Source organism: Ictalurus punctatus, chromosome 22 (genome assembly GCF_001660625.3).
Source record: "Ictalurus punctatus breed USDA103 chromosome 22, Coco_2.0, whole genome shotgun sequence".
NCBI classification, from domain to species: Eukaryota; Metazoa; Chordata; class Actinopteri; order Siluriformes; family Ictaluridae; genus Ictalurus; species Ictalurus punctatus.
This window is the reverse complement of record NC_030437.2, coordinates 1,835,001-1,859,267: the sequence shown is the minus strand read 5'-3', so window position 1 is coordinate 1,859,267 and position 24,267 is coordinate 1,835,001. Positions and strand designations below refer to the sequence as shown.

At 41.9% G+C, this 24,267-nt stretch overlaps 3 protein-coding genes and 1 long non-coding RNA gene across 10 annotated transcripts in view; 3 read left to right on the top strand and 1 right to left on the bottom strand.

The window, feature by feature from the left end:
- Positions 1-24,267, top strand: part of LOC108261296 (class I histocompatibility antigen, Gogo-A*0401 alpha chain) — a 158,301-nt gene that overhangs the window by 106,429 nt on the left and 27,605 nt on the right. The window lies entirely within an intron of this gene.
- LOC108255616 (uncharacterized) lies at positions 2,482-5,034 on the top strand. Of its 3 annotated transcripts, none has more exons than XR_008393232.1 (3): positions 2,482-2,717; positions 2,832-2,925; positions 3,755-5,034. It is a non-coding gene; the product is annotated as an uncharacterized LOC108255616 (long non-coding RNA). The 3 variants fall into 3 exon arrangements; XR_001810117.3 differs by having other exon boundaries at positions 3,713-5,034; XR_008393231.1 differs by having other exon boundaries at positions 3,810-5,033.
- On the bottom strand, positions 5,843-18,121 carry ankrd13a (ankyrin repeat domain 13A). Of its 2 annotated transcripts, none has more exons than XM_017451590.3 (16): positions 17,999-18,121; positions 17,818-17,907; positions 17,008-17,143; positions 15,700-15,824; positions 15,288-15,333; positions 14,817-14,960; positions 14,491-14,680; positions 14,183-14,249; positions 13,769-13,850; positions 11,462-11,523; positions 11,081-11,211; positions 10,668-10,825; positions 9,831-9,977; positions 9,488-9,657; positions 9,276-9,337; positions 5,843-9,144 (listed from the first exon to the last, which is right to left on the bottom strand). In XM_017451590.3, the coding sequence occupies exons 2-16, from the start codon at positions 17,896-17,898 to the stop codon at positions 8,949-8,951; spliced, it is 1,797 nt and encodes a 598-aa protein (XP_017307079.1). In that variant the 5' UTR covers positions 17,899-17,907; positions 17,999-18,121; the 3' UTR covers positions 5,843-8,948. The 2 variants fall into 2 exon arrangements, with proteins under 2 accessions (XP_017307079.1, XP_017307081.1); XM_017451592.3 differs by having other exon boundaries at positions 18,010-18,095.
- Positions 19,735-24,267, top strand: part of LOC108255567 (BOLA class I histocompatibility antigen, alpha chain BL3-6) — a 135,254-nt gene continuing 130,721 nt past the window's right edge. The window contains exons 1-3 of the mRNA XM_053674400.1: positions 19,735-19,815; positions 20,485-20,557; positions 21,301-21,567. Coding sequence (XP_053530375.1) covers positions 20,488-20,557; positions 21,301-21,567 — 337 coding nt within the window. The 5' untranslated portion in view covers positions 19,735-19,815; positions 20,485-20,487. The remainder of the gene's footprint in view (positions 19,816-20,484; positions 20,558-21,300; positions 21,568-24,267) is intronic.

Here is a 24,267-nt window from a genome sequence, read left to right as displayed (position 1 = left end):
TAAAATATCAGATTTATTCACATATTTGTGCACAACATTTATTTATATTTATATTATATTTATATTTATTTTTCTCAATAAGTAAATGACCAAATATAATATTTTTTGTCATATTTGTTTAATTGGGTTCTCTTTGTCTACTTTTAGGACTTGTATGAAAATCCGATGAAGTTTTCGGTCATATTCATGCAGAAATATAGAAGGAAACAAAAACAACCTGGAAACACTGCTTCTCTTACATGAACTTTTAAACGTCATTTATATATTATTGTTCTGTATTTTAAATTCTGCTTGGATTTGGATTGGGTTCAATGGGAGATAATAGAAAAGAGCATGCGTTTTCTATAAGTAGTCTAATGGATCATTAAGAATATCAATTCAGACAGGATATACGTACTTTATCTATCCATCCACCCATCTTCTATATTACTTATCCTTTTCAGGGTCACGGGGGAACCTGGAGCCTCAGGGAGCATGAGCACAAGGCGGGGTACACCCTGGACGGGGTGCCAATCCATCGCATGGCACAATCACATACACACTCACACACCCATTCATACACTATGGACACTTTAGACACACCAATCAGCCTACCATGCATGTCTTTGGACTAGGGGAAGAAACCGGAGCTATACTTATATTATCTAGGGTTTTTTATACTGGCCATTTGTTAGAAACCCATTTGAAAATGCAACATAATCTTTCCAGACATGTGCATAATCATTCTATATAAAAAAAAAAACTTGACATGATGGATGTAGATGGGAGATACTCTGGTAATAAATACATTACCCCACCTCCCTATGTCAAACCAATCCAGTCTGAATAGAGCTTTATTCCCAATAGTTTATAAGAGTAAACCGAGACACTGGGAATCAACATGATATTTCACTGCACTGTTTGATTGATCTGCCATATTGTTTGCTTAACCCACTTGTTTCCATCCAAACACACTGATCAAGAAAATTGTGTCTTTGCTTTGGTTGTGACAGATTCTTGGTGTGAGTGATTATTCTTACTGGTAGGACATCTAAAATTCCCAAGTGTATGGAAACTGGACTTTTGGATTTAAATACCCACAGACGACCTATAATAGAAGTACTTCTATATATATAATATATATAATATATAATATAAAATATAACATATATAATAAGTTAGCTATGTAAAGTACGCTTAGCTTCTTAGATACATTATCCTCAAGACTGAAGTGGATTCAGTTACATCACTAGAAGGAGTCGTTAATACTGAACTTCAGAGTTCATACACCCTTTTTTCATACCCTGCCAGAATCATCTAATCAACCATGACTGTGATTAATGACATAATGGATCAGACGGAAGACCCGTTATGTAACTCGTAAACAATTACACAAGTCATTCATAGCCTTGATTTTAGCTTATTTGTGAAAGCTTTCATAACCTTCTCAGACCCCTTCATTCAGTAGCTGAAGGAGGTAACAAATGTCCAATTTACGAGATAGCAAGAGAGGGAGATACTAGTATACTAACATGATTTGTTCATTTATGTATTTATTTATTTTACATTATTTAACAGTCCTAAGTAATTTGACCTCGCTATCTGTGCTTCCATTGTTTGTTCATTTTTACTCAATTTTAAAAGAAAATGCCACTAGATTTTTATCAGTGTTTGTTATTTACTTAATACCGTTAGCCAGGCCTTTGGGAGCACCGGGAGAATACCTGCTGGCCTGACGACTGATTTGGGCCGCTACCCTACTGTATTTTTATTTATTTATTTATTTATTTCATATTATTGCACGTCTGATGTATTCAAGTGATCTTTTCTAAATTCGGCATTCGATAATAAATCTATAATAAATCATGAATCGGTTAGTCTTGTCTTGCACATTGGCAATTTAATTTTAACTAAAAGAAATTTAGATTCAGTGCTCACAAATTTACAGTGAGCCTAAAAAAGTTGTCATTTTCCCAACAATTTGGAGACCGTTCTGTTCATAGTAGTAGACCTGGTAAAGACGTGACTGGTACATGAAAAACGGCCAAAAAGCGTCTTGTGTGTACCTCTCTTCTGCATTTAATGTACATTTGTGTGTGAAAAGTAGACATTTACTGCCAGCTTCGCACTTCTGGAGTTTATTAAATGCTTGGCAAACCCGTATACGCTGATATATAAATTAGCATTGCGTCCCTACCTCTAGGTTGCTTGTTTATGTTTTTATGAGATGGCAATACTGTGTGAAATACATTTAATTTAATACAGAAAAAATGAGGTTGTCAGTGATTATAAAATTTGTGGGTGTATGTAGTTGCCTGGATGAGTGTCAGACTGAAATTGTGCCCCAGTCGTTAGCTAGCCAGTTAGCATTAATACCTCATACCTTTTCAAAACAATATGGGGTCTTTTATTGTTTTTTGCATAACTAAACGGCTAAAACGAAACAAACATAACAGGGTTTAGGACCTGGAAGCTTCTCCGCTCGGATTCGTCCAGAATGCCTACTACTGTACTAAACAGTATGTGAAGAGAGCACGCGAGCATTGAATGTGTACTAATCTACCATACTGTTTAGTACAGTAGTGTGTGTTTGAACCGAGCTGTACAGAGGAACCTGTCGTGGAGCACCATGATGCCGGGACTCCGGGTTTATTCGCTTGGTTTCTTCATATTAATATTCGTCGGTGAAGCGATAGCAAACGAAAGGCCCTATGCGGTGCTCCAAAATCAAAATTTAGGTAAGAATAAATGTTAGTTTATGTATTAAATGCGAAGATGTTTTGAATGCAGGTACGTTATTGATGTTATTTATGGCAGTGGACAGTGTTGTTTATTCCTGTTTTCCCTCTCAGTGTTGCTCATTAGCGTGCTGTCGGTTCTCCTGGTGGCTGTGCTGGTCATGGCAGTGTGTGTGTACAAGCCGCTGAGAACACGGTGACTGAGGAGGTAATGTATAATATACATTTTTATATTATTTGCTATTAGCGTCCATAATCTCCTCAGTGATGCGCCGCTGCTGAAACGCGCATGCGCAGGAGTTTAAGGGCGAGTCCATGATTGCTGTCCGGTTTAAGTCTCACAGATTTACAAATATGTATTAAAGTAAAGATACAAAAAAAAGTCATACATTTTAAACACAGGTAAAGTGTCCTTCACAACAATATATTTGCATGTTTCAAATACACAATGACAAATCACTTAATAAAAAAATCAAACCCAAAATTTTTTCCCTCAGCTCACTGTAAAAGTGTACGACACTTTACCTTGAAATATAAATCATCAAAATACTTCTAGAAATCTTATTATTGTTGCAGTGATGTATTCACACGTCATCCTTTTTCTGAAGATCACGAGAAGAAGAAGAAGAATGCTAGCGAAGGACGTGTTTGTGTACTCGTCGACGGATTTAAGGCAAAATGTAGACGTTGTTGTAGACATTACGAAAATCATGGAATCACCTCTTAAACGAAGTCGCAGCGGACGGCATTGCTTTGTGTGTAATTATAGTTACAGTGTTGTGCAGAAGTATATACCCCCACCCTCTTTTTAATAATAATTTGGGCCTCAAACGTCCCTCAGAAGTATTTCTAATTAAAATGTAAGCATCATAATGATTTTCAGATCCACTGCTGAGCAGATGTCGAATTAATTATCTGTGTATGAACAGATATCTTTAATATGAACAGTAGAAAAACGAATAAAATCAATCTTTCTGTGTTTTACACCATTTCAGTTTTGCAATATTTGGTTTGTCTGTGTTTTATTTCCTGTTAAGGTCTTCTTTTTTTGGTTTAAGATGAAATTTAAGTTAATGTTAAGTTTATGTTAAGTTTTAGTTTGTTATGAAAGCCCTGCTGGTGAGCAGATGATGGAGGAAGAGGACCTGGGACGTGAGGAGCGGAGCATCGGGTGGAACAATGGACGACTTCAGCTGGCCTTCAGTGTTTCATTCAGGAGCCACTCTGTGGGAAAATGTCTTTACACTATAATCATGGGTAATTCAGCATGATGAGGACTTTGAGGCCATACGTCGCTTTTTTTGGTGAAATTAAATCAGGGAAACCATTTATGAATTCTCTCGTGAATCCAGATTTGAATCATTTCTATGTTTTAGTAATTTCCCTGCTCTAACGCACCTGACTAAACTATATTCATCTTTTTCCTGCTCCAGATGTGGAATATGTTTAAAAATGTACATTTTCTTTAACATTTTGTTCAAAACTCAGCAGAAATTGTTTCCGTGGTTAAATGTAGCTAGCCGACGTAACGCAAAATGTTTGTAGTGTTAGTTAGCTAAGAAGAATCTTCAGTCTTCTCACTGTTTCACACAAGAGCTAAAAATGAGCTCTTTTAGTGCAGGTTTATAATTTACATGCTTGTATGTCTAGTACATTGTTTCTACATATATGTAAATTGTTGTATTGATATATAGGCATTCCACAACATTAAATGTAACTACGAATAGATAAATAGACAGGTAAACGTACAGCGCCGTTAATGCGGGGGTTCATGGTAATATTATAAGCCATGATAGAAGGTTAGAGTGGTATACTGATGTGAAAATCTAATCTCACGATGAGAGTTTAGACGGTGAGTTAGCGCAGGGAAAGTCTGACGTTATAGCATAATAGATGGACTGCGGTAATCTCATTGAGTTCAACCTGATGTCGTTATGATGTTTAGTGTATATGGAGTTGAACACGAGCCTGTGTTTGAATCAGGGGAAAGGCGGAGAAGCGCCATGGCGACTGCGTCTGTTTCGATTTGTTTGAACTGCTGTTGAATTGTTATTATTTACACCTGCACTTTTATATTTCTGTCCTCAGTGTTATTTTACGTATTTATTATCAGATGTTTGAGTGAGTTTTTTTTAGTTGTGAAATAAAGCTCTTGTAAAACTGGAGATTTACAGCCCACTGTACGTTTACATGTTATTGGGACGGGATAATATTTCCGTGGGTCAATAACCCGACGATGAAACCATCAGTGTCGAGCGACGAATTAGATCATGAGGTTTCATTGTAAACATGATGCGAGGGAAACTATCACACGCTTGTTTTCTTTTTCAGCGTTGGACTGGGTTGATGCCGCGTTTCTTCGGAATACCGAACTCGAGGAACGGAAAAGTTGTAACGTTTTCAATGACTAATGATGACGTGTGTGAAAAATATCAGCCTGAAAGTGGGCGTGACAGGTGCATGATCATTGATAGGCTGATGAACCTACAGTCTGGGTGGAAAAGAAATCAGTCCCAGCCTCACGTCTTGCTTCTTTAACAAATAATCAAAGATTTTTTAAAACTTTGAAAGATGGGCGTGGCTTGTACATCAGCCTCCCCTGGTTATGACTCAATGCCGTCCACCTCACCCTCATACAGCATCGTTTACGTTTCCCAATCAGCACATGCGTGGTCCACGATGGCTAACTGATCTAATCGAATCTGCGTTTCTGTTCGCAGCCCTGCCTCCTACACACGAAAGAGACCCGCATCAGTCTTTTTCCTGCAGTCTGATTGGATTAAGACACGCAGCTCAAATCCCTGCACTCGCACACGCGGCTATGTTTAGAAGGTCATCGGCGTTCAACGTTCTGCTCCGTAATGAGGTATCTGGTGTTCTGCATGTGGTTCTGAGGTTATGGATGGTCTTTAAGAAACAAGAGGATCAGAAGTGCTTGTGTGTTAGAATAGCGCCATCTGTTGGTCAGCGTGAGAAGCTGTAACAGAGAGGTCGATAGAAATCAAGAAAAGAAAAAAAAACACCATATTCATCTACCTACTCTGGTATGTCAGTATATCTGTGCCAGTTTGATGACTCATCAAAGGATAGACAGTAGATGTTTTTATGCAGGAACTACACGTTCATTGAAGTCATATAAAGTGCTTTTATTAAGTGAAAAGGTTTTTTTTTTGTCCACCTCCATCAGACTATATAGTTTATCATACGCTCAGCTCATAAAAACAGTTGATTAGCTGTGAAAATTAGCCATCCATAAACCCTGATATGGTAAAAACGCATTATGTTTGGCAATTAGTTCCTTTAGAAACCCAAGAAACCATCAGAAATGGGAAAAAAAAAGTTCTTGAACGCTACTTGTACACTGTTGACAATCACAGTCGAGTTGTATGGTTTAATTACAGAAAAAAAAATCATAATGCTTCTGTTATAAAATAAGGATACTGCTTACATTCACACTGCTGAAGGATTTTTCACTTTTCCTAACAAAGCGTGTGTGTGAGAGAGAGAGCGAGAGCGAGCTACTCTTTCTTGTTTGCTGCAATACCAGTAGAAGTTAAAAATCCGCACTACAATCCGGCTACGTACAATCCGGATACAGTCATCACCACCCCCTTGTTGTCTTCACCTCATGGTTTTGGTTTAAGTGAGGTCAGATCCCCCTTACCGAAACATAGCACTTCAACCTGAACAATAAAATCTTTAATATATCAAAAGTACAACATATTTTATTCACATTTTATTCGTTTATGTAGCAACGTGCTCCGTCCAGTCTGAGGGCCGCATTCTGAATTTGGCATTATTATTATTAATCGATCAAAAATTGCGAATGAAAAAAACAAAACAAACCAACAGCGCGACAAAATAGCCTATGTCCTGCGCGCGACCTCGATTTATTATCACGTAGGTTGATTACATCATGCGAACAAGTAACTGTCGGAGAAGCGTATAGAAATTTTATTTTAATGCAAAATGATATCATGAGCGCGGAAGCCATTTTGTTCAATTCAACCGAATGTACAGTGATTCATGTGAAACACGTTTTACATTTACGGCATTTGGCAGACACCCTGATCCAGAGCGACTTACATTTATCTCATTTATACAGCTGAGCAGTGGAGGGTTAAGGGCCTCGCTCAGGGGCCCAGTAGTGGCAGATTGGCAGCGCTGGGAGCTGAACTCACGGCCTTCAGATCATTAATCCAACGTCTTAACACCACTGCCCAATGTGGTAATTACAAGTAGGTAATAATTAATTACAAGTAGGTCACGCAGCAATCGTCTCGACTTCATTACATCATATTACATTTGACAGCAGGGGGGTGGGGTTAGGGAAATCCTACCATTTCCTTCTTCAGCCTGCATTTTCTATCCCTGATTTTAAAAAGGTACCCGCTATTGAAAAATCCCATCTCGGATGTTTCTAGGCTTGAACTACTCGCAGGAGAATTCAATAATATCCGTGTACAGCAGAATCTAGTTAAGGGTGTGTATAACCAGACTCTGACTACAAGAAACTTTCCCTGTGTAAATACCGGTGTAACTTTTGGACTGAAGATGCGATCTCTGACTACGACCCGGAGAGCCGACGTAACGCACTGTAAAATCTCAAACTGACCCCAAGTCTCCAGCTACGTTGTTCCTGTTTCCACTCTCGTCCTTCTCTCGTGCTGCGAGTGGCCAGTTGTGAGTGGTGTGGGGAAGTCGGACAGGTTCACACACAGCATGGGGACGCAGGGAAAGTTGGAAACCTCTTCACAGTGATGGATCTTAACACGCCAAGCCAACGCTCTAGATAGAAACTAGACACCCGTAGAGTCTCATAAGGCCAGAAAACGTCAAAAAAAAAAAAAAAAAAAGACAGCTGTCAAACAGGAAGTCGATGGAAATTTCAAGCCATGGGACATGCTTTGTCAGAAATTTCCGATACTGTACCACAAAGTTTTTAGAAATCAGCACCAAACCCTGAAGCTGTGGTGCAAAGTTCAGGCTGAAGTGTACGCCAGAACATCTGTAAATCCTGTCCCGCGTCACTCGCAGAGGCACGGTGGTTTCAGTATTGCTTTTGGAGTCAAGGCGCGCATGTCCTAAACAGGCTAACTATGCTGGAAAATAAAAAAGGACCCTACTTCACGCTACAGTCGATCAGCTGATATTAGCTTGCGTCGGAAATAGACATGTGCCGATATTACACTATAATCCTTAGCTAGACTTCTGATTTATAACATTACCAACAATAATCCTTCCTCTTCAGACGGGATTTTAACCGAACCGAAAAGAAGAAACCGGATGCATCTTCATTATCTTCACGGATGCACTTCATCTGAGAAGCAGAAAACAAGGCAACGTCAGCATTTAATTAATAAGGAATAAAACGCAGCGTGTCGTGCTGTTAGAGTAAAATAATCAGCGTGGGATGAAGCCGAGCTACAGATGATTCTTTTCCTAGAACAGCATGTCCCAAAGCGTTTTATTCCTCTTATACTGCAGCAAGTTATCAATTCTTATTCGTCAATGAACTACGCCGTACTTTTTTTTTTCCGCTTGTGGTTACATTTGAACCCGTCTGTGGAACGGGCAAGTTCCTGGGAAGTTAAAACAGCTACACCGTGCATCAGAGTACATCACGGATCATCGGCCCGTGCCTAATTCACATCTAATCTAAGTGTGAGGTTGGAGCTGTAAGTGGTCGTTTTTTAGGAGCTACCGGAACGTTCTCTAGTCTCAAAACTCCTCTGTGTCTTCAAGGTTGCAGAAGGAACGCATGAGAACCCTGAGATAATGTAAAACTCGACAGAGCTTGCTTTTTACGATTCTGATACTTATACGACACACAAACGCACAGACCTAAAGACTTACACACACACACACCCCCGGACACCGTGTTTGGCCTTTCAGAGACGTTACTCTCTCACAGTCTCAGTGAAGCAGCTCAGAGTCGTCTCAGGAAAGGCAGAAAAATAACAGCAGAAAGTGTTATCACTCAAAAAAAAAAAAAAAGCTTTTGTGGTCTTTAGATTGCGAGTGAAAGTGTGTTCTTAAGGTTAGGCTACGAGCGACGATTCTTTTCTTAGCGAACGGATCGTTTGTCGGCGTAACAGAACGATACATGATATAATACATGGCAGAACAGGAAGTGGAGGTCGTGTGCCATCGACGAGATCCGAAGCTGCAAAACAGGAAATGGACTTTCCCTTTTGTCCTTCCATCATCTCTCTCTCTCTTTTCTTTTGGTCATTTCTCCGTAAGCGAGAGTTGCAGAATCCTCTCCAGCTCCTCCTCCTCTTCCTTTCGCCTCCTCTCCTCTTCCTCCTGTGCTCGGGCTGACAGCTCCATGGCCAGTCGGAGGTCGGAGTCCGGGCTGGAGGCGGAGTCCGTGCTGGTGGGCGTGGTCTCGCTCACGTCCACGAGGACGCCTTCTGAGACGTTCCTGAGGTCGAGGGACACGGTTTCATATCACCATACCGGTCTCACTTTTTAAATCTCAGGTTATTATTGAGATTATTGTAAGCACGGCTTGATGTTTTACTGAAAAGGCCAGATTAGGAAGGACCGACTCACCCATCACTTATGCTTTCTACCATGCTGGGTGTCGAAACGCCATTCGAGTCACCCCAAGGGTTCTAGAAATCACAGAGAGACATGAGACAGGACACACAAACACACACACACACACACACACACACACACACACACACACACACACACACACACACACACACAGTGATCATGTTTTCCAATTCCAGCTCATACAATCTCACACACATACACACCTGTGTGCTGAAGCCGTTGGAATCGAGCAGGCTCCGGTGGATGGCGTATTGCAGCAGCTCCTCGTCGTGGTTGGAGGGGTGGGGTGTGTGTGTGTGTCTGCTGCCCCCGCGCTGGTGGTAGTGAGCAGGAACCATGAAAACAGAGGGGGACACTTGGAACGGAGTGGCACCTGTAAAAACAGAGACAGAGAGAATTTGACTCCGCCCATCCATTCAACTGAAGTTGAGGTAAGAACTACTGAGGGTCGAAATCCACTACTGAGAGATGTTCCTTCAGTAATCACTACGTTAACACAGTTTCATCCTCAATATTTAAGAATAATCTGTGTAACTTTTGCAACACCTGAAGCTTCACTGCTCTCGCTTTCCTTTTCCTCCGTCGGTGAAGGTGTAGTGGCTGACTGGCTCGCGTCGGCGGGCTCCTCCGTGCTGCACTTGTTCACGTTTCCGAACGTGATGCGAGCGTTGAGCACGTGGAACAGCGGGATTTCTGGCGAAAGACGAATAAAAAAATTTTTTTTTAAAAAACCATCAAAGTGAGAGATCTATTATCAGCACCGCTGTTCAGTTCATACACTACAGTATAAAAAGCTAAGTAATCACAGATCACTGAAGACACGCACACACTACATATTAAGTATTCATGTGTGACTGGGTAAAGATTGAATTAGAGAAGTAACCGAGAGACAATGGGTAACTCTCAATGTAATGCTACCACCATCGTGCTTCACAGGATGGTGATCAATGCTGCATTTCTGATAAATATGGTTAATGGCACACTTACATAGTGCTTTTATCCAAAGCACTTTACACTGTGTCTCATTCACCCACTGACACACACCAGTGGTAGCAGAGCTGCCATGCAAGGCACTAACTTGCCATCGGGAGCAACTTGGGGTTCAGTGTCTTGCTCAGCGACACTTCGGTATGTGGAGTCACGTGGGCCGGGAATCGAACCTCCACCCCTATGATTAGTGGACAGCCCGCTCTACCACCTGAGCCACAACCGCCCCATATATATAAAATAGTTGTACTGTAGTACCAGTTACAACTTATTACACTACAAATATGTGTAAAAGTCCAGGGGTGTGTGAATACTTAGAATTATAAATTTAATCTTCGGCTTTTCCCGATAAATTACGATATATGAGAGGCGCTCGTCGGTGCACTCGGGCGTTACCAATCTTGACAGGGAAGCCCGGGGGGAAGCGGAGCTGGATGAAGTCTCGGAGACGGGCGAAGTGGGTGCTGGTGCGAGCCATCAGGTTGATGATGGGGGTCACCTGCTCCACCAGAGAGAGGGGGTGCTCCTCGCTCATCCACAACGTCCCCTTAAATCTGAGGAGTGACAAGACGGTGTAATCAAAACCTCAACGAGCCAAAACATGTTCCAGAAGAATTTAAAATCTATAATTATTCAGGATTTTTTTTTTTTAAGTCCTAAAATATACCAACAGACACTTTACATCTGAATTTACAAGCGACAAGATATTTAGTCTAAACCTGTTCATCCTGCAGGAAAAGTAGATTTTCATTCCAAACTAAATACGGATTTAAGACAGAGTTGAATATTTAATCTGTTTTTTTATTCACCTTTGGGTTCTGATGGTGAGCTCGATGGGTCGGCCGATGTCTCGGTCCTTCAGGTCGAAGTCCGGGTTAAAATACTCCTCTGGAGTGATGGCTGTCGGGTTTGTCGCCGTCGCGTACTCTAGAGTTAAATCCTAAAAAAATAAATGGTGCAAAAATTACTTTACCAATAAAAAAATTTTGTTTTACAGTGTAATAAGCTGGTGAAGTATTATTAGTGAAACCCCGTAAACAAGAATATGATCTGGGTTAACATCTGGATTTATCCCACAGCGCTTGAATTCTGATTGGTCAGAAGGCGTTGATTCGTTTATTATAACAGCAGCTCTGACAGTAGCGCAGTGTTTTATTCCTCACACATCACCCGACACACTGCTCACGTACCCCCTGAGCACTGATCTGCTGCTCTACTGTCCCGAGAAAAGACTCCAGAACGTTCCGCTCACCTGCAAGAGAGAGAGAGAGAGAGAGAACACTTTAACCTAGAGCTGGAATCGTGATTACTACTACTACTACTGCACTGCTACTACTACTGCTGCTGCTACTACTACTACTACTACTACTACTACTACCACCGCTACTACTACCACTGCTGCTACTACCACTGCCGCTGCTGCTACTACTACTGCCACTACTACTACTACTACTACCGCTGCTACTACTACTACTACTACTACTACTACTACTGCACTGCTACTACTACTACTACTACTGCTACTACTACTACTACTACTGCTACTACCACCGCTGCTACTACTACTGCACTGCACCTACTACTGCTGCTGCTGCTACTACTACTACTACTACTGCTACTACTACAACCACTGCTACTGCTACTACCGGTGCTGCCACTACTACTACCACTGCTAGTACTACTACTACCGCTGCTACTACCACTGCTGCTACTACTACTACTAAGGCTGCTGCTACTATCACCGCTGCTACTACTACTGCTACTACTACCACCGCTGCTACTACTACCGCTGCTGCTACTACTACCGCTACTACTACCACCGCTGCTACTACTACCGCTGCTGCTACTACTACCACCGCTGCTACTACTGCTACCGCTGCTGCTACTACTACCACCGCTGCTGCTGCTACTACTACCGCTACTACTACCGCTGCTACTACTACTACCGCTACCGCTGCTACTGCCACTGCTGCTACTACTACCGCTACTATTACCACTGCTGCTACTACTACTACTACTGCCGCTACTACTACTACCGCCGCTACTACTACCGCCGCTACTACTACTACTGCTACTACCTCCGCTGCTACTACTACTACCGCTGCTGCCACTACTAATACAACTACTATTGCCACTGCTACTACTACTGATACTACTACTACTAATACTACTGCCACTAATACTAATATTGACACTGCTACTACTACCACCGCCACTACTACTGCCAATACTACTACTACTACTACTACTACTGCCACTGCTACCAATACTACTACTGCTGCTGCTACTAATACTACTACTAATACTACTACTGCCAATACTACTACTACTACTGCCACTGCTACTAATACTACTACTGCTACTAATACTACTACTGCTGCTACTACTACTGCCACTGCTACTAATACTACTACTAATACTACTACTGCCACTGCTACTAATACTACTACTGCCACTGCAACTAATACTACTACTGCCACTAATACTGCTACTGCCACTGCTACTACTACTACTGCCACTGCTACTAATACTACTACTGCCACTGCAACTAATACTACTACTGCCACTAATACTACTACTGCCACTGCTAGTACTACTACTGCCACTGCTACTAATGCTACTACTACTGCCACTGCTGCTACTACTACTGCCACTGCTACTGCTACTAATACTACTACTAATACTACTACTGCCACTGCTACTAATACTACTACTGCCACTGCAACTAATACTACTACTGCCACTAATACTGCTACTGCCACTGCTACTACTACTACTGCCACTGCTACTAATACTACTACTGCCACTGCAACTAATACTACTACTGCCACTAATACTACTACTGCCACTGCTAGTACTACTACTGCCACTGCTACTAATGCTACTACTACTGCCACTGCTGCTACTACTACTGCCACTGCTACTGCTACTACTACTGCCACTGCTACTAATACTACTACTGCCACTAATACTACTACTGCCACTGCTAGTACTACTACTGCCACTGCTACTAATGCTACTACTACTGCCACTGCTGCTACTACTACTGCCACTGCTACTGCTACTACTACTGCCACTGCTACTAATACTACTACTGCCACTAATACTACTACTGCCACTGCTACTAATACTGCCACTAATACTACTACTACTGCCACTGCTAATAATACTACTACTGCCACTAATACTACTACTGCCACTGCTACTAATACTACTACTGCCACTGCTACTAATACTACTACTGCTGGTACTACTGCTGCTACTACTGCTGCTGCTACTGCTGCTGCTACTGCTGCTGCTGCTACTGCTACTACTACTGCTACTGCTACTACTACTGCTACTACTACTGCCACTGCTACTAATACTACTACTGCTGCTGCTGTTACTGCTGCTGCTGTTACTGCTACTACTGCTGCTGCTACAGACTGCTTATCATGTCTGTTAGATCCTCACACCCTTAACGTCTTGTCATAATAAAGTGTCACGTGAGCAGTTACTTTTGATTCTGGCCTTCTCTTCGTCGGTGAGGTGCTCCGTCCTCGTTCGAATCACCACGTTCACGTTGTTGACGGAGAACACCTAAACGACAGCAGATTTGATTCTTCACATCGTGCCTCAAGATGAGGAGCTGCAGTGTTCACCTCACCGTGTACTTTACTGTTTCTCAGACTGAACTCTTTGCTTTCATAGATACACGCACTAATATCTGTAGGAGATTCAACTTGTGCTATACTTTTCAAGAGGTAACTGATTAATTAAAATAAAATAAAAAAAGACTGACGAAGCATTCATCTTCAAGTTTATAAGTCAGGTACAATTGCTCTTACTGGACACTTATGAGGGCAGGGGGGAGGAAGAAAAGAAGGAGAAAAAAGAAAAAAAGGAAAAAAAAAAAAAAAAAAAGTGCGCACCTTCGCTTCAAACCCGTTCACCACTTCATTTCGGTCCGTTCTCCAGCCCCAGATCCCGGATTTACACCTGCACACACAGGCAATCATCATGTCAACATCCTCTGAACAGCCAGCATCACGCATACACACATCCCTGACGTGCTGTAGACCAAATAATTTATAATAAACTGGTTTTAACAAGCACCGATTGGAATAACGGTACATTTAAGATCATTTCTCGACTCGAGACAACAACGAGGAAGCTGAAGTGTTAATAAATAATTCAACCCGCTCGGGTGTAAAGATCGGCACTTCATGGCGCGACTCGCCTCTCGAACGAGATGTCCTTGGTGTCGAGGAAGGTGTTGACGATGGGTGTGGTCAGCCGCTTGGCCACTTCCTGCTGGTCAGGCTGCATGGAGTCAAGCGTGACCTCGTCCAGCTCGCGCGTGATGTCGAAGCGCTCCGTGTCCACCACCTCGTCGTCATGGTTCACCTCCATCAGCTCAGCGCAGCTCTCTGTCCACACACACACACACACACACACACACACACACACACACACACACACACACACACACACACTTCATTTCTTTAAATCTGGGCAGGTTTTTGGAGTGATGACTGTATTGGATGTGTGTGCGTGTGTGTTTACCGTCTCCATTGAAGATGTAGCTCCGCCGCCCCCTGATCCACGTCATGTTCTCAAACCCGAGTAGCGTGGCATCCACTCGCAGGCTCGTGCCGCTCTTCCAGATACGACACACGTCGCTCGGACACACGCGTGACACCAGTGGGACTGTGACGTAAACATGAACGCCGTCGTGTTACCGAAAAAGCGTAAAAATCGTCCGTCCTGAAGATGACGTCGGAAAACCTACGAGCGACGACTTTACCACAGAGCAACTGACACTGGAGACTCCTTCCATGAACGTTAAATCAGTTATATAAGCAACAAATCACCATATTGACACGTGAATGAGCCGTTACTATAGAAACGATCACGTATTTACAACACGAGTGCGTTCATATAAACTCGTGTTTCGCAGCTGCACTACTGTCTATAGAAAACTAAATCAACAGCTTCTGACCAATCAGAAGGAAGAACTTGAAGAGTCACACTTACTCCAGCTGGTGAACTCCCACTTCATCTCCATGTAGAAGTCTGGAGACTGTGAGAGAGAGAGAGAGAGAGAGAGAGAGAGAGAGAGACATCAGATCAATGAAAAGATTCTTGCCCGGTGTACTAACACACGCGCACAAACACAACAGCATAACATGTGGGGTGTAGAACCGGAGCCGGACAAGGAAGTGGGAGAGTAACCGCCTTCCTGTGTAAGTTCAATCTGAGACAGAGATACAAGAGAAGCGACAAGACGCCGGAACACACACACACTTCAGCATCGTTTATTATAGACACATTGTTTTTTTCCTTTCGTCAACAAAGGAGGGGAAAAAGCGAGGGATGAAGAGAGAGAGAGAGAGAGAGAGAGAGAGAGAGAGAGAGAGAGAGAGAGAGAGAGAGAGAGTTTCATCACCTCTCGGATCTTGCACAGTAACTCGGGGACTCCTGCCAGAGCCGTGGAGGCTTTGAGGTAATCACGCCGCTGCAGGACCAGCTGCACCATCTCCGGATCTCCGGTACTGACCGCTTCCTGGAGCACTACAAACACACACACACACACACACACACACACACACACACACACACACACACACACACACACACCCATTCCATTAGTTATACCCAACAGATAACATGATTCCTACTTTGTGGTGTTCAGGGTTCAGATGGTCAGACATCCAAGCACTTAAAACACACACAATCGTTCACGCTGTCTAATTCTGCATGTTAACAGTTTATAAGGTGTCAAAGGGTGTGTGTGTGTAAAAGTTTCAGTCAGGCATCAAGTAACTACACACTTGAGTGTCTCTCTTTTTGTCTCTCTCTCACCACACACACACACACACACGTCTGGCAGGAGTTCACTCGATACTTGGAGAAGATGATTAACTTAAATTACCATCACTACAACCTCCACTCCACATTTCACACACACACACACACACACACACACACACACACACACACACACACACACACACTTAATCGTATTTCCTTTTCAGCGTGCTTGTATTATCTGCAAGGGAAACTCTTTGACGCATGAGCAGCCATGCATGCCAACAAGCAAGCACACGCACGCACGTGCGCACACACACACAAACACAGCAGCCGTTTGTCAACAAGGTATATATTTACCTCTGCCTTTCTTCCAGAAGCCCGTATTAGTGAACTGTGTTGATTATTGATGTGTTACATGGCTTTAAGCTAGCTGAGAATGTGTTCTCTTTACAGTAACACACACACACACACACACACAGAGAGAGGGAGAGAGAGAGAGTACGAGAATGAATATTTGACCAGTAAGAGTCATAGGTCAGCTAGTCATTTCCTGATTGAGGCTTTAAATGCATCCAATAATGCTTCATCCTCTCTCTCTCACACACACACACACACACACACACTTGACTAAACACAAGGGTTTGTTTTCCAGTTAAAACCACGAATGTAGCGAGAGCAGGAGAGCAGTATACACACACACACACACACACACACACACAGTGACTATAAACAGATAAAAAGTATGACGTGCCATTCTTAAATAAAGTGTCAAAGTGTAGTTGTTGGTGAACGGCTGTGGTGTAAGAGGAATAAAACACTTCTTTGTTTCTGTCTGTCTGTGGGTCTGTGTGTTGGACTCACCGGTCCAGTTCTTGGCATTGCGTGTGTGACTCACCGGTCCAGTTCTTGGCATTGCGTGTGTGCGTGTGTGTGTGTGACTCACCAGTCCAGTTCTTGGCGTTCTCTTTGGTGACCTGAGCTCCATGTCTCAGCAGCACTCGGACCGACTCCAGGTGACCCAAAGACACGGCTAAATGCAGCGGGGTTCGTCCTCTCGGGTCCACGTCCTCCACACTGTGCTGCACACCAAAACATCAACAACAACAACTCAGATTACTTTAATTTCATAACACACAGGTCACATGTCCGACCCCCTGTCTGATATAATATTAACACTCTGATCTGATTACAGTCTCGTTCTAACTCATTACTCAGGTCTGATTAACGCTGCAGAAACACCATGGAAAGTTCTGGAACAACATTTCTAATCTCCGAGCTTCAGTTAAACCATCTAATCTCCAGAACTGCTGGGATTCCGCTGGTTTATTTGCTAGATAGTTTACAGGTCGAGACAAAACTCCCAAATCGCGTCCAGCTCCCTTAACACGTGCACTACTTAGGGAACAACATAACGGCATTCTACACACTACCTAGTGCACTAGCAAGCGGTTTGGGACCCAACCTGAGATTTACCAGCCACAAAACAGCTAATCAGGCGAAACTGAGATTTAAATGAATCTGACTCGGATTTTCAACGGAATTCAGGATGATTACAGAATTAATTATACACTACAACGTAATTAACATTAAATTAATTAGTTAGTTACTTAGTTAACGCACTCGAATTAGCTTGTTAGGTACTTAGTTAGCTAGCATGCTATTTAGACTAGCTGCCCCACGGTTAACCCAGGAGTTTGAACTCATTAATTCACGCCATAAATATAAATAAATAACGAAATGAGCATGTTTATACCGTCCGTATTTGGTTTTCCAGCTGTCTGTAGTTGTTTTCCCACACCAGCCAGTGCAGGGGAAACTTCTCCCTAAAGTCCATTTCACACCCCTAAAAAAAAAATTATATATATATATAAAACTAGTACCGAGACCGAATATTTCCCATTAGCCACATTTATTTAAATATACAACAAACTAACTTTTTTCCAACCATTTAGCGCAAATTCATGATCGAGAAAGAGCAGAGACTTTCCAAAATAAAACTTTTCCACAAAACAAGGAAGTGACCGGATTAAACCATTAGCGCAACACGCAGGAGGGGAGATGGAGGAGGGCGTGATAAGTATGACGTGAGATTCTGTTTTTAACAATGACATAACCATTATATTTTCAGGTACATGTCACTAAATTGGATAAAAGTTTCATTATTAATTCTTTCCTTAAATTATTTTTGTTACGATACGTAATAAATTAGAGTGCGTATCCTCATAATAGTCACTTCCAAAGAGGTCATTTCAAGAGGGACGGGGGCTGGGTGGGTTGTACCATGTCTTATTGATGTCATTTTTTTTTTTTAAATAAAATAAATAAAAATACAATAAATAAATAAAAAGTATTTGTGTGTGTGTGTGTGTGTGTGTGTGTGTGTGTGTGTGACACTGTATTGTCATATATACCACATTAACACTAGTAATACGTCCGGTTTCATTTTGGTATAAATTAGTAAAAGTAAAAGTAAATATCAGTGTGTTGTTAGAGATTGTATTTGCACTTAAATGATTAACCACCCATATATTCATTCATTCTTTTCATTAAAAAAAAAATACATATATGTAATAAATGTTTAGGTGTAACACAATGCCATACTTTGTAATAACAAATCGGTGGTATTCACTGAAGTTCGCCTGTCAAATGTAATCATGGACCATATCCTAAATAGCTTACAAACCCCTACAGGTGTACCCTATGTAGCGTATGATAATTTAAATAGGCCCTACTCTACGCCCTACTAAGTGCACTAGATACCAAATAGAGAGATTTGATACTGAGCCTTGGTAATAGCGCCCTATCGGTGCTGATTCACATAAGGTGCTGAGTTAAATAGTTTGAGGCTAATTGTTCATTAAAACTAGATATTACATGCGTCGTTTGAAATGTTAAATAGAACAAAAACATGTGGAAACACCACACTGAGTGTATGTATGTTGTGTGTTAGAAGGCGATAACTGTTTTAAATTCGTTGTTATGGAAACCGAGCGGCTAGCTTCTCTTGCCAGGAAAAGTGCTTGGTTAAAATGAGTCGGTTTAGTGATTCGATTCTTTGGAAGAGACCGAATCTTCGCAAAGGAGTCGGGTCTTTATCTAAATGGACGATAATGTAATGCTGTTTTACTAAATAGAAGGTTGAGTGAGATTTCATCAAACGGTATGATTTAAGGTCAAGTAAAGGAAAATCACAGTCGCAAGTTTTAAAACATGACAACGAGTTGTTTGGGAGCCGAAAGAGTCGTCAAAATGATTTGACTCACTGAATCACTAAAGCATTATAGTTAATAATCCAGTTCATTATACACACTCACTTTCCATTTTACTAGGCAACACATGACTCATACCTACACCTGTTGGACACACACACACACACACACACACTAGCCACAATTGCTGATTGTATTCAGTATGATGTTATGAATTTTATTTTATTTTATTTTATTTTTTTATTTTACATTAATCGCATCTGTAGCCTACATGTACATATGATCCAGATTCTACGCCACTGTCTCTAATTAGCTTTGTGTAAGGACATCTGTGTTTACAGTATTTTGTTTCACTGATGTACAAATCTAAATCCTCCTCACCGAACTGGATTGCATGCATAATTAGAGATTGTATACATAGTTTATTTTTCGCTTGCTGGGCTAGACACACCTGAAGAAATGTCAGACAGGAAATACAACATTGCTCCGTGTGTTCGGTGCTTGTCTTGTCCTGTTGATGTTTTGACGAAAACCGAATTGAGGTAAGCACAAGTTCTTAAACATTAAACACAGTGTAAAGTAAAATCTGCAGGGGTTTTTCTTTCATACTGTGATATATATATAATTGTATCTTGGTTGCATTGCTTATTAAAAACAGATTATTTTCTAGTGAAATGTGAAGATGATATTGAAATTTGATTTATTGAAGCCATGAATAAGTATGCTGCAAATAAACTAAACCAATGGAAATGTGTCACAAATGACCAAACACGTCATTAAAAATGCGTTTTTTAGGATCTAAATTTTCCTTCACAGGTAGATGACACTTTGAGGAAAGCAGATATGTATCATGTGTTGGAGTATTTTCTATTCTTAATGGCAGGAAAGCATAGAAATATGGAAATTCATAAACTCACCCTAGTCTACAGGCTCAGTCCGGACACTTACTGAAGGGAAGCTATGTTATTTTTGGTACGTTAAAGTGGTTACCGGAGATGAAAGAATGAATGACGATATTAGACCTCACCTACTGTCTTGATAATAAGCTACTGTAATTCCTCATTAAAGTCCTGAGTGTAAACAGGTTCATCAGACTTGTCCACAGTAACAGAAGGGAATAAAATAAAATAAAATAAAATAAAGATTCTTCAGATTAGATTTAGTTTTTCATTAAAAAAAATTTCATAAATTTTTCTGCTTAAAATCTGCAGGAAATGGAGGTCAGTTGTGCGTCGATGAAAGTCCAGCTGTTCGTCATGATTATTTTTCCTCAGACGTCAGCGGGTGAGTGATTTTTCACTCTTTAATATTTAAACATTGAACTTACGGATCATATTTTTAAGCGCTGATTAAGCCCGCCCATCTGTCTGTGGATGGTAAACACTGGTGCAAATAGATTCAATCCCCAATAATTTGAACAGTTTGCGAAGAGTGCATGACATAAAGAACATGTCCTGGATGACCGGAAGCACTGGTGGTGTTCCTCGGGGGTCCAGGCTGTGCGCTGCAGGACCGCCTTGTCTGTGCCGGCACCTGCTGGGCGGCCAGCAGGGTTTCCCTCGATAGCACTGGGAGGAGTCGCTGAGCCCGTTCCTCTGGCCGTCCGCACACAGCTGCCTTACTCAATCCTCTCGATTGTTCCTGTAGGACATCTTTGTGGCCTCACCTGGAGATGTTTTGAGCTGCAGCAGCTTCTGGAGTGCCCACCTGCTCTCTGCCTGCTCCTGTATGAGGGCTTCAAGTGCTGCTGCTACTTGTGGTGCAGGATGGGGAGCACTTGGTGTTGAGTTGGTGGAGGGTGCCGAGGGATTTGACGGTCTCGGGTAGTAGGGAGGCTTCCATGGTGGTGTCTGAGTCTTCCCCAATTCCCGGGTTTTAGCACCACTGTAGAAACCCGACGTGTGAAGGCGTGGAGACGTTTTTTGTTTCAACTGCATTGATCAGGATTTGTAGCTGAAAAGCTCTGTTGATACTGTTCTATCAAAGCTTTGTCTTATTTATTCACAATTTTGCTCTTTATTTTACAGTCACACACACTCTTCAGTACCTCTACACTGCACTCACACCAGGAATGAATTTCCCAGAGTTTACTGCTGTTGGTCTGGTGGATGGACAGCACATTGTGTATTACGACAGCAGCATCATGAAGATGATCCCAAAGACAGAGTGGATGCAGAAGATTAATGCTGATGATCCAGATTACTGGAACAACCAGACACAGCGTATGCAGAGTGATCAGGAGGATCTCCGTCATCTTCTGCTTACAGTAACGAAAGACGTTAATCACACTAAAGGTAAAGATGAACACAGTTGTTAAAGCACTTTGTAACAGTCAGAGATAAAGCTGTAACTTTAACTTTAGTGTGTGTGTGTGTGTGTGTGTGTGTATGTGTGAGTAGGAGTTCATACACTACAGAGGATATACGGCTGTGAGCTGGATGATGATGGCACCACTAGAGAATACAATCAGTACGGTTATGACGGAAAAGACTTCCTGGCTGTCGATCTGAGAACTGGTACCTGGACTGCAGCTAATGATAAAGCTGAGATCATCAAACACAAGTGGGAGTCTACAGGAGCTGAGGGTTTATACTGTAAGAACTTACTGGAGAAGGAGTGTATCGAACGATTAAACACATTTGTGTCTTACGGCAGAGAGACTCTGGAGAGGAAAGGTAAAGTGTGTGATCTGCTCTGTTACTGTAACTACAGCTGCTACACACACACACACACACACACACACACACACACTCTTTTACATTCACTCATAAATACAACAGTTTCCATAGCAATCAGAATATTTATACCTCCATCTTAATAATCCCGTATGGCACTTTGTCACCTCTACAGCACACACACTTCTTCTGATATTTAAGTCTTAACAAGTGACAGAGATTTATTCTTCAGCTGTACATTTATAAAGCTATATTGTATATGTATTTTAAATATATTTCCCAGTAGTTTAAACTAAACGTCTTCAGCCAAAAAATCCTTATAGTCAAAAAATGATCACATGACAGATAACTCAGTCTCACTGCCTAGAGGGGAAAAGACCTGTGATACACTTCTCAATCTAATTTATCTGTATGTAACGGCACTTTTCTCCTGTAGTCTGTAAATGAATAAAGTTTAGATGGTTATGTCTCTGTGTGTCTCTGCAGTTCGTCCCATGAAGTTTGTGTTCCAGAGGGACTCTATACGTTCTCCAGAGGTGGTGTGTCACGCTACAGGTTTCTTCCCCAAAACAGTGATGATCACCTGGCAGAAGGACGGAGAGGACGTGCATGAGGACGTGGATCTCAGAGAGACGTTACCCAACCAGGATGGAAGCTTCCAGAAGAGAAGCATTCTGACAGTCTCAGCTGAGAATCTGCAGAAACACACCTACACCTGCGTGATTCAGCACAGCAGCTTGGAGAAGGAGATAGTGCTGCCTGTGAGCGAGCGCCGAATCCTGAATCCTGGTCAGAGAAACACTTTCCTATAAAACTACAGATTTACACTGAAAGCTGATTTATTTCTGCAGCAGATTATAAAGACTCTGTGTGATTTAACAGGTGGAGGATCCATGGGGCTGACCGGTATTTGTTGCATCGTTGTGGCACTCTTGGCTTTCGCTCTGGTTCTCTCCTTGCCTGCGTTGATGGAACGCTTATTTGGAGTACAAGGATATCTGGTGAGAGGAGGTGAAGGACATTTATGACATTTCCAGAGAACATGTTTCAAGATGTTTAGATTTCAGATCATAAACTAATCTAATGTGGACATATTGTCTTATAAGTATTGTCACTTTTCGGTAATTGAGGCGGAAGCAAGTGCAGGTAAAGATGTTTTATTAAAGGAGGCAGGCAGCATTTGTCGGGCGATCAGCAAACAGGCATGAACTGGGCTGAGCAGGAATCAAAATCGAGGTCACTAGAAACGAGGTCAAAACACAAAACCATGAAACGTGAAACGGGAAACGTGAAACATCAGCGTGGTATCATGGAAACTAATCTACGTTAAACTAAACTCTCTCTCTATGACAACTACTATGTACTATAATACTCCGCACCGTGTACTGGGAGGCGAGGGGTATATATCACAAACATAATCAGTGTTAAGTGCTGTCGGCTGAAACCACTGTAGACAAACCCTCGAACAACAACCAATAACAAAACAGGGCACGCACGTGTCTAAAGTAAACACTGTCACAGTAATCAGAGTGTGCGCTCTCTGAGCACTCGCACACCTGGCTCGTGCACGCGCGCGCACTCCGGCTCTCTGAGCCCGCTGCAGTCTGCAGCGCTGTCTAAAGGGGAGATCATGACAAGTATTGGAACAACAGGTCCACCATGTCTTGGATATGAATGTTTTCCAGCCTTGATAGTCAGGAAAACAGAATTAAACTAAATGACACGGCACCGATTGCAGTATTTATTATTGAATTGAATTTAAAGCAAAAAGAATCCATTAAACATGTTTTCACGTTTTCATGTTCTGATTTATAAAACAAATAAATAGATCTCATAGAGTGTTGTAATTTATTTGTTTTATTCTGTGACTTGTCCTGACCCTCATCTGTGTATTTCATGCTACAGGTTTCTTCCCCATAACAGTGATGACACTTGGAGGTAGGACGGAGAGGACGTGCATGAGGACGTGGATCTCGGAGAGACGTTACCCAACCAGGATGGAAGCTTCCAGAAGAGAAGCATTCTGACAGTCTCAGCTGAGGATCTGCAGAAACACACCTACACCTGCGTGATTCAGCACAGCAGCTTGGAGAAGGAGTTCTGATAAAACTACAAACTTCCAGAGTGAAAGCTGATTTATTGATGCAGCAGATAATTTTATTATCTATGTTACATTTACTATTTTATCAGCTTCATTGAGAATGTACAGTAGACACTGATATGAGTGTGTAGTGATGATGGATCAGATTTGTTCTCAGCTCACAGAATGTTAGTTGTTTTTTTATTATTTAGTGAAAAGTTAAGAAGCAAAGTTCTGGA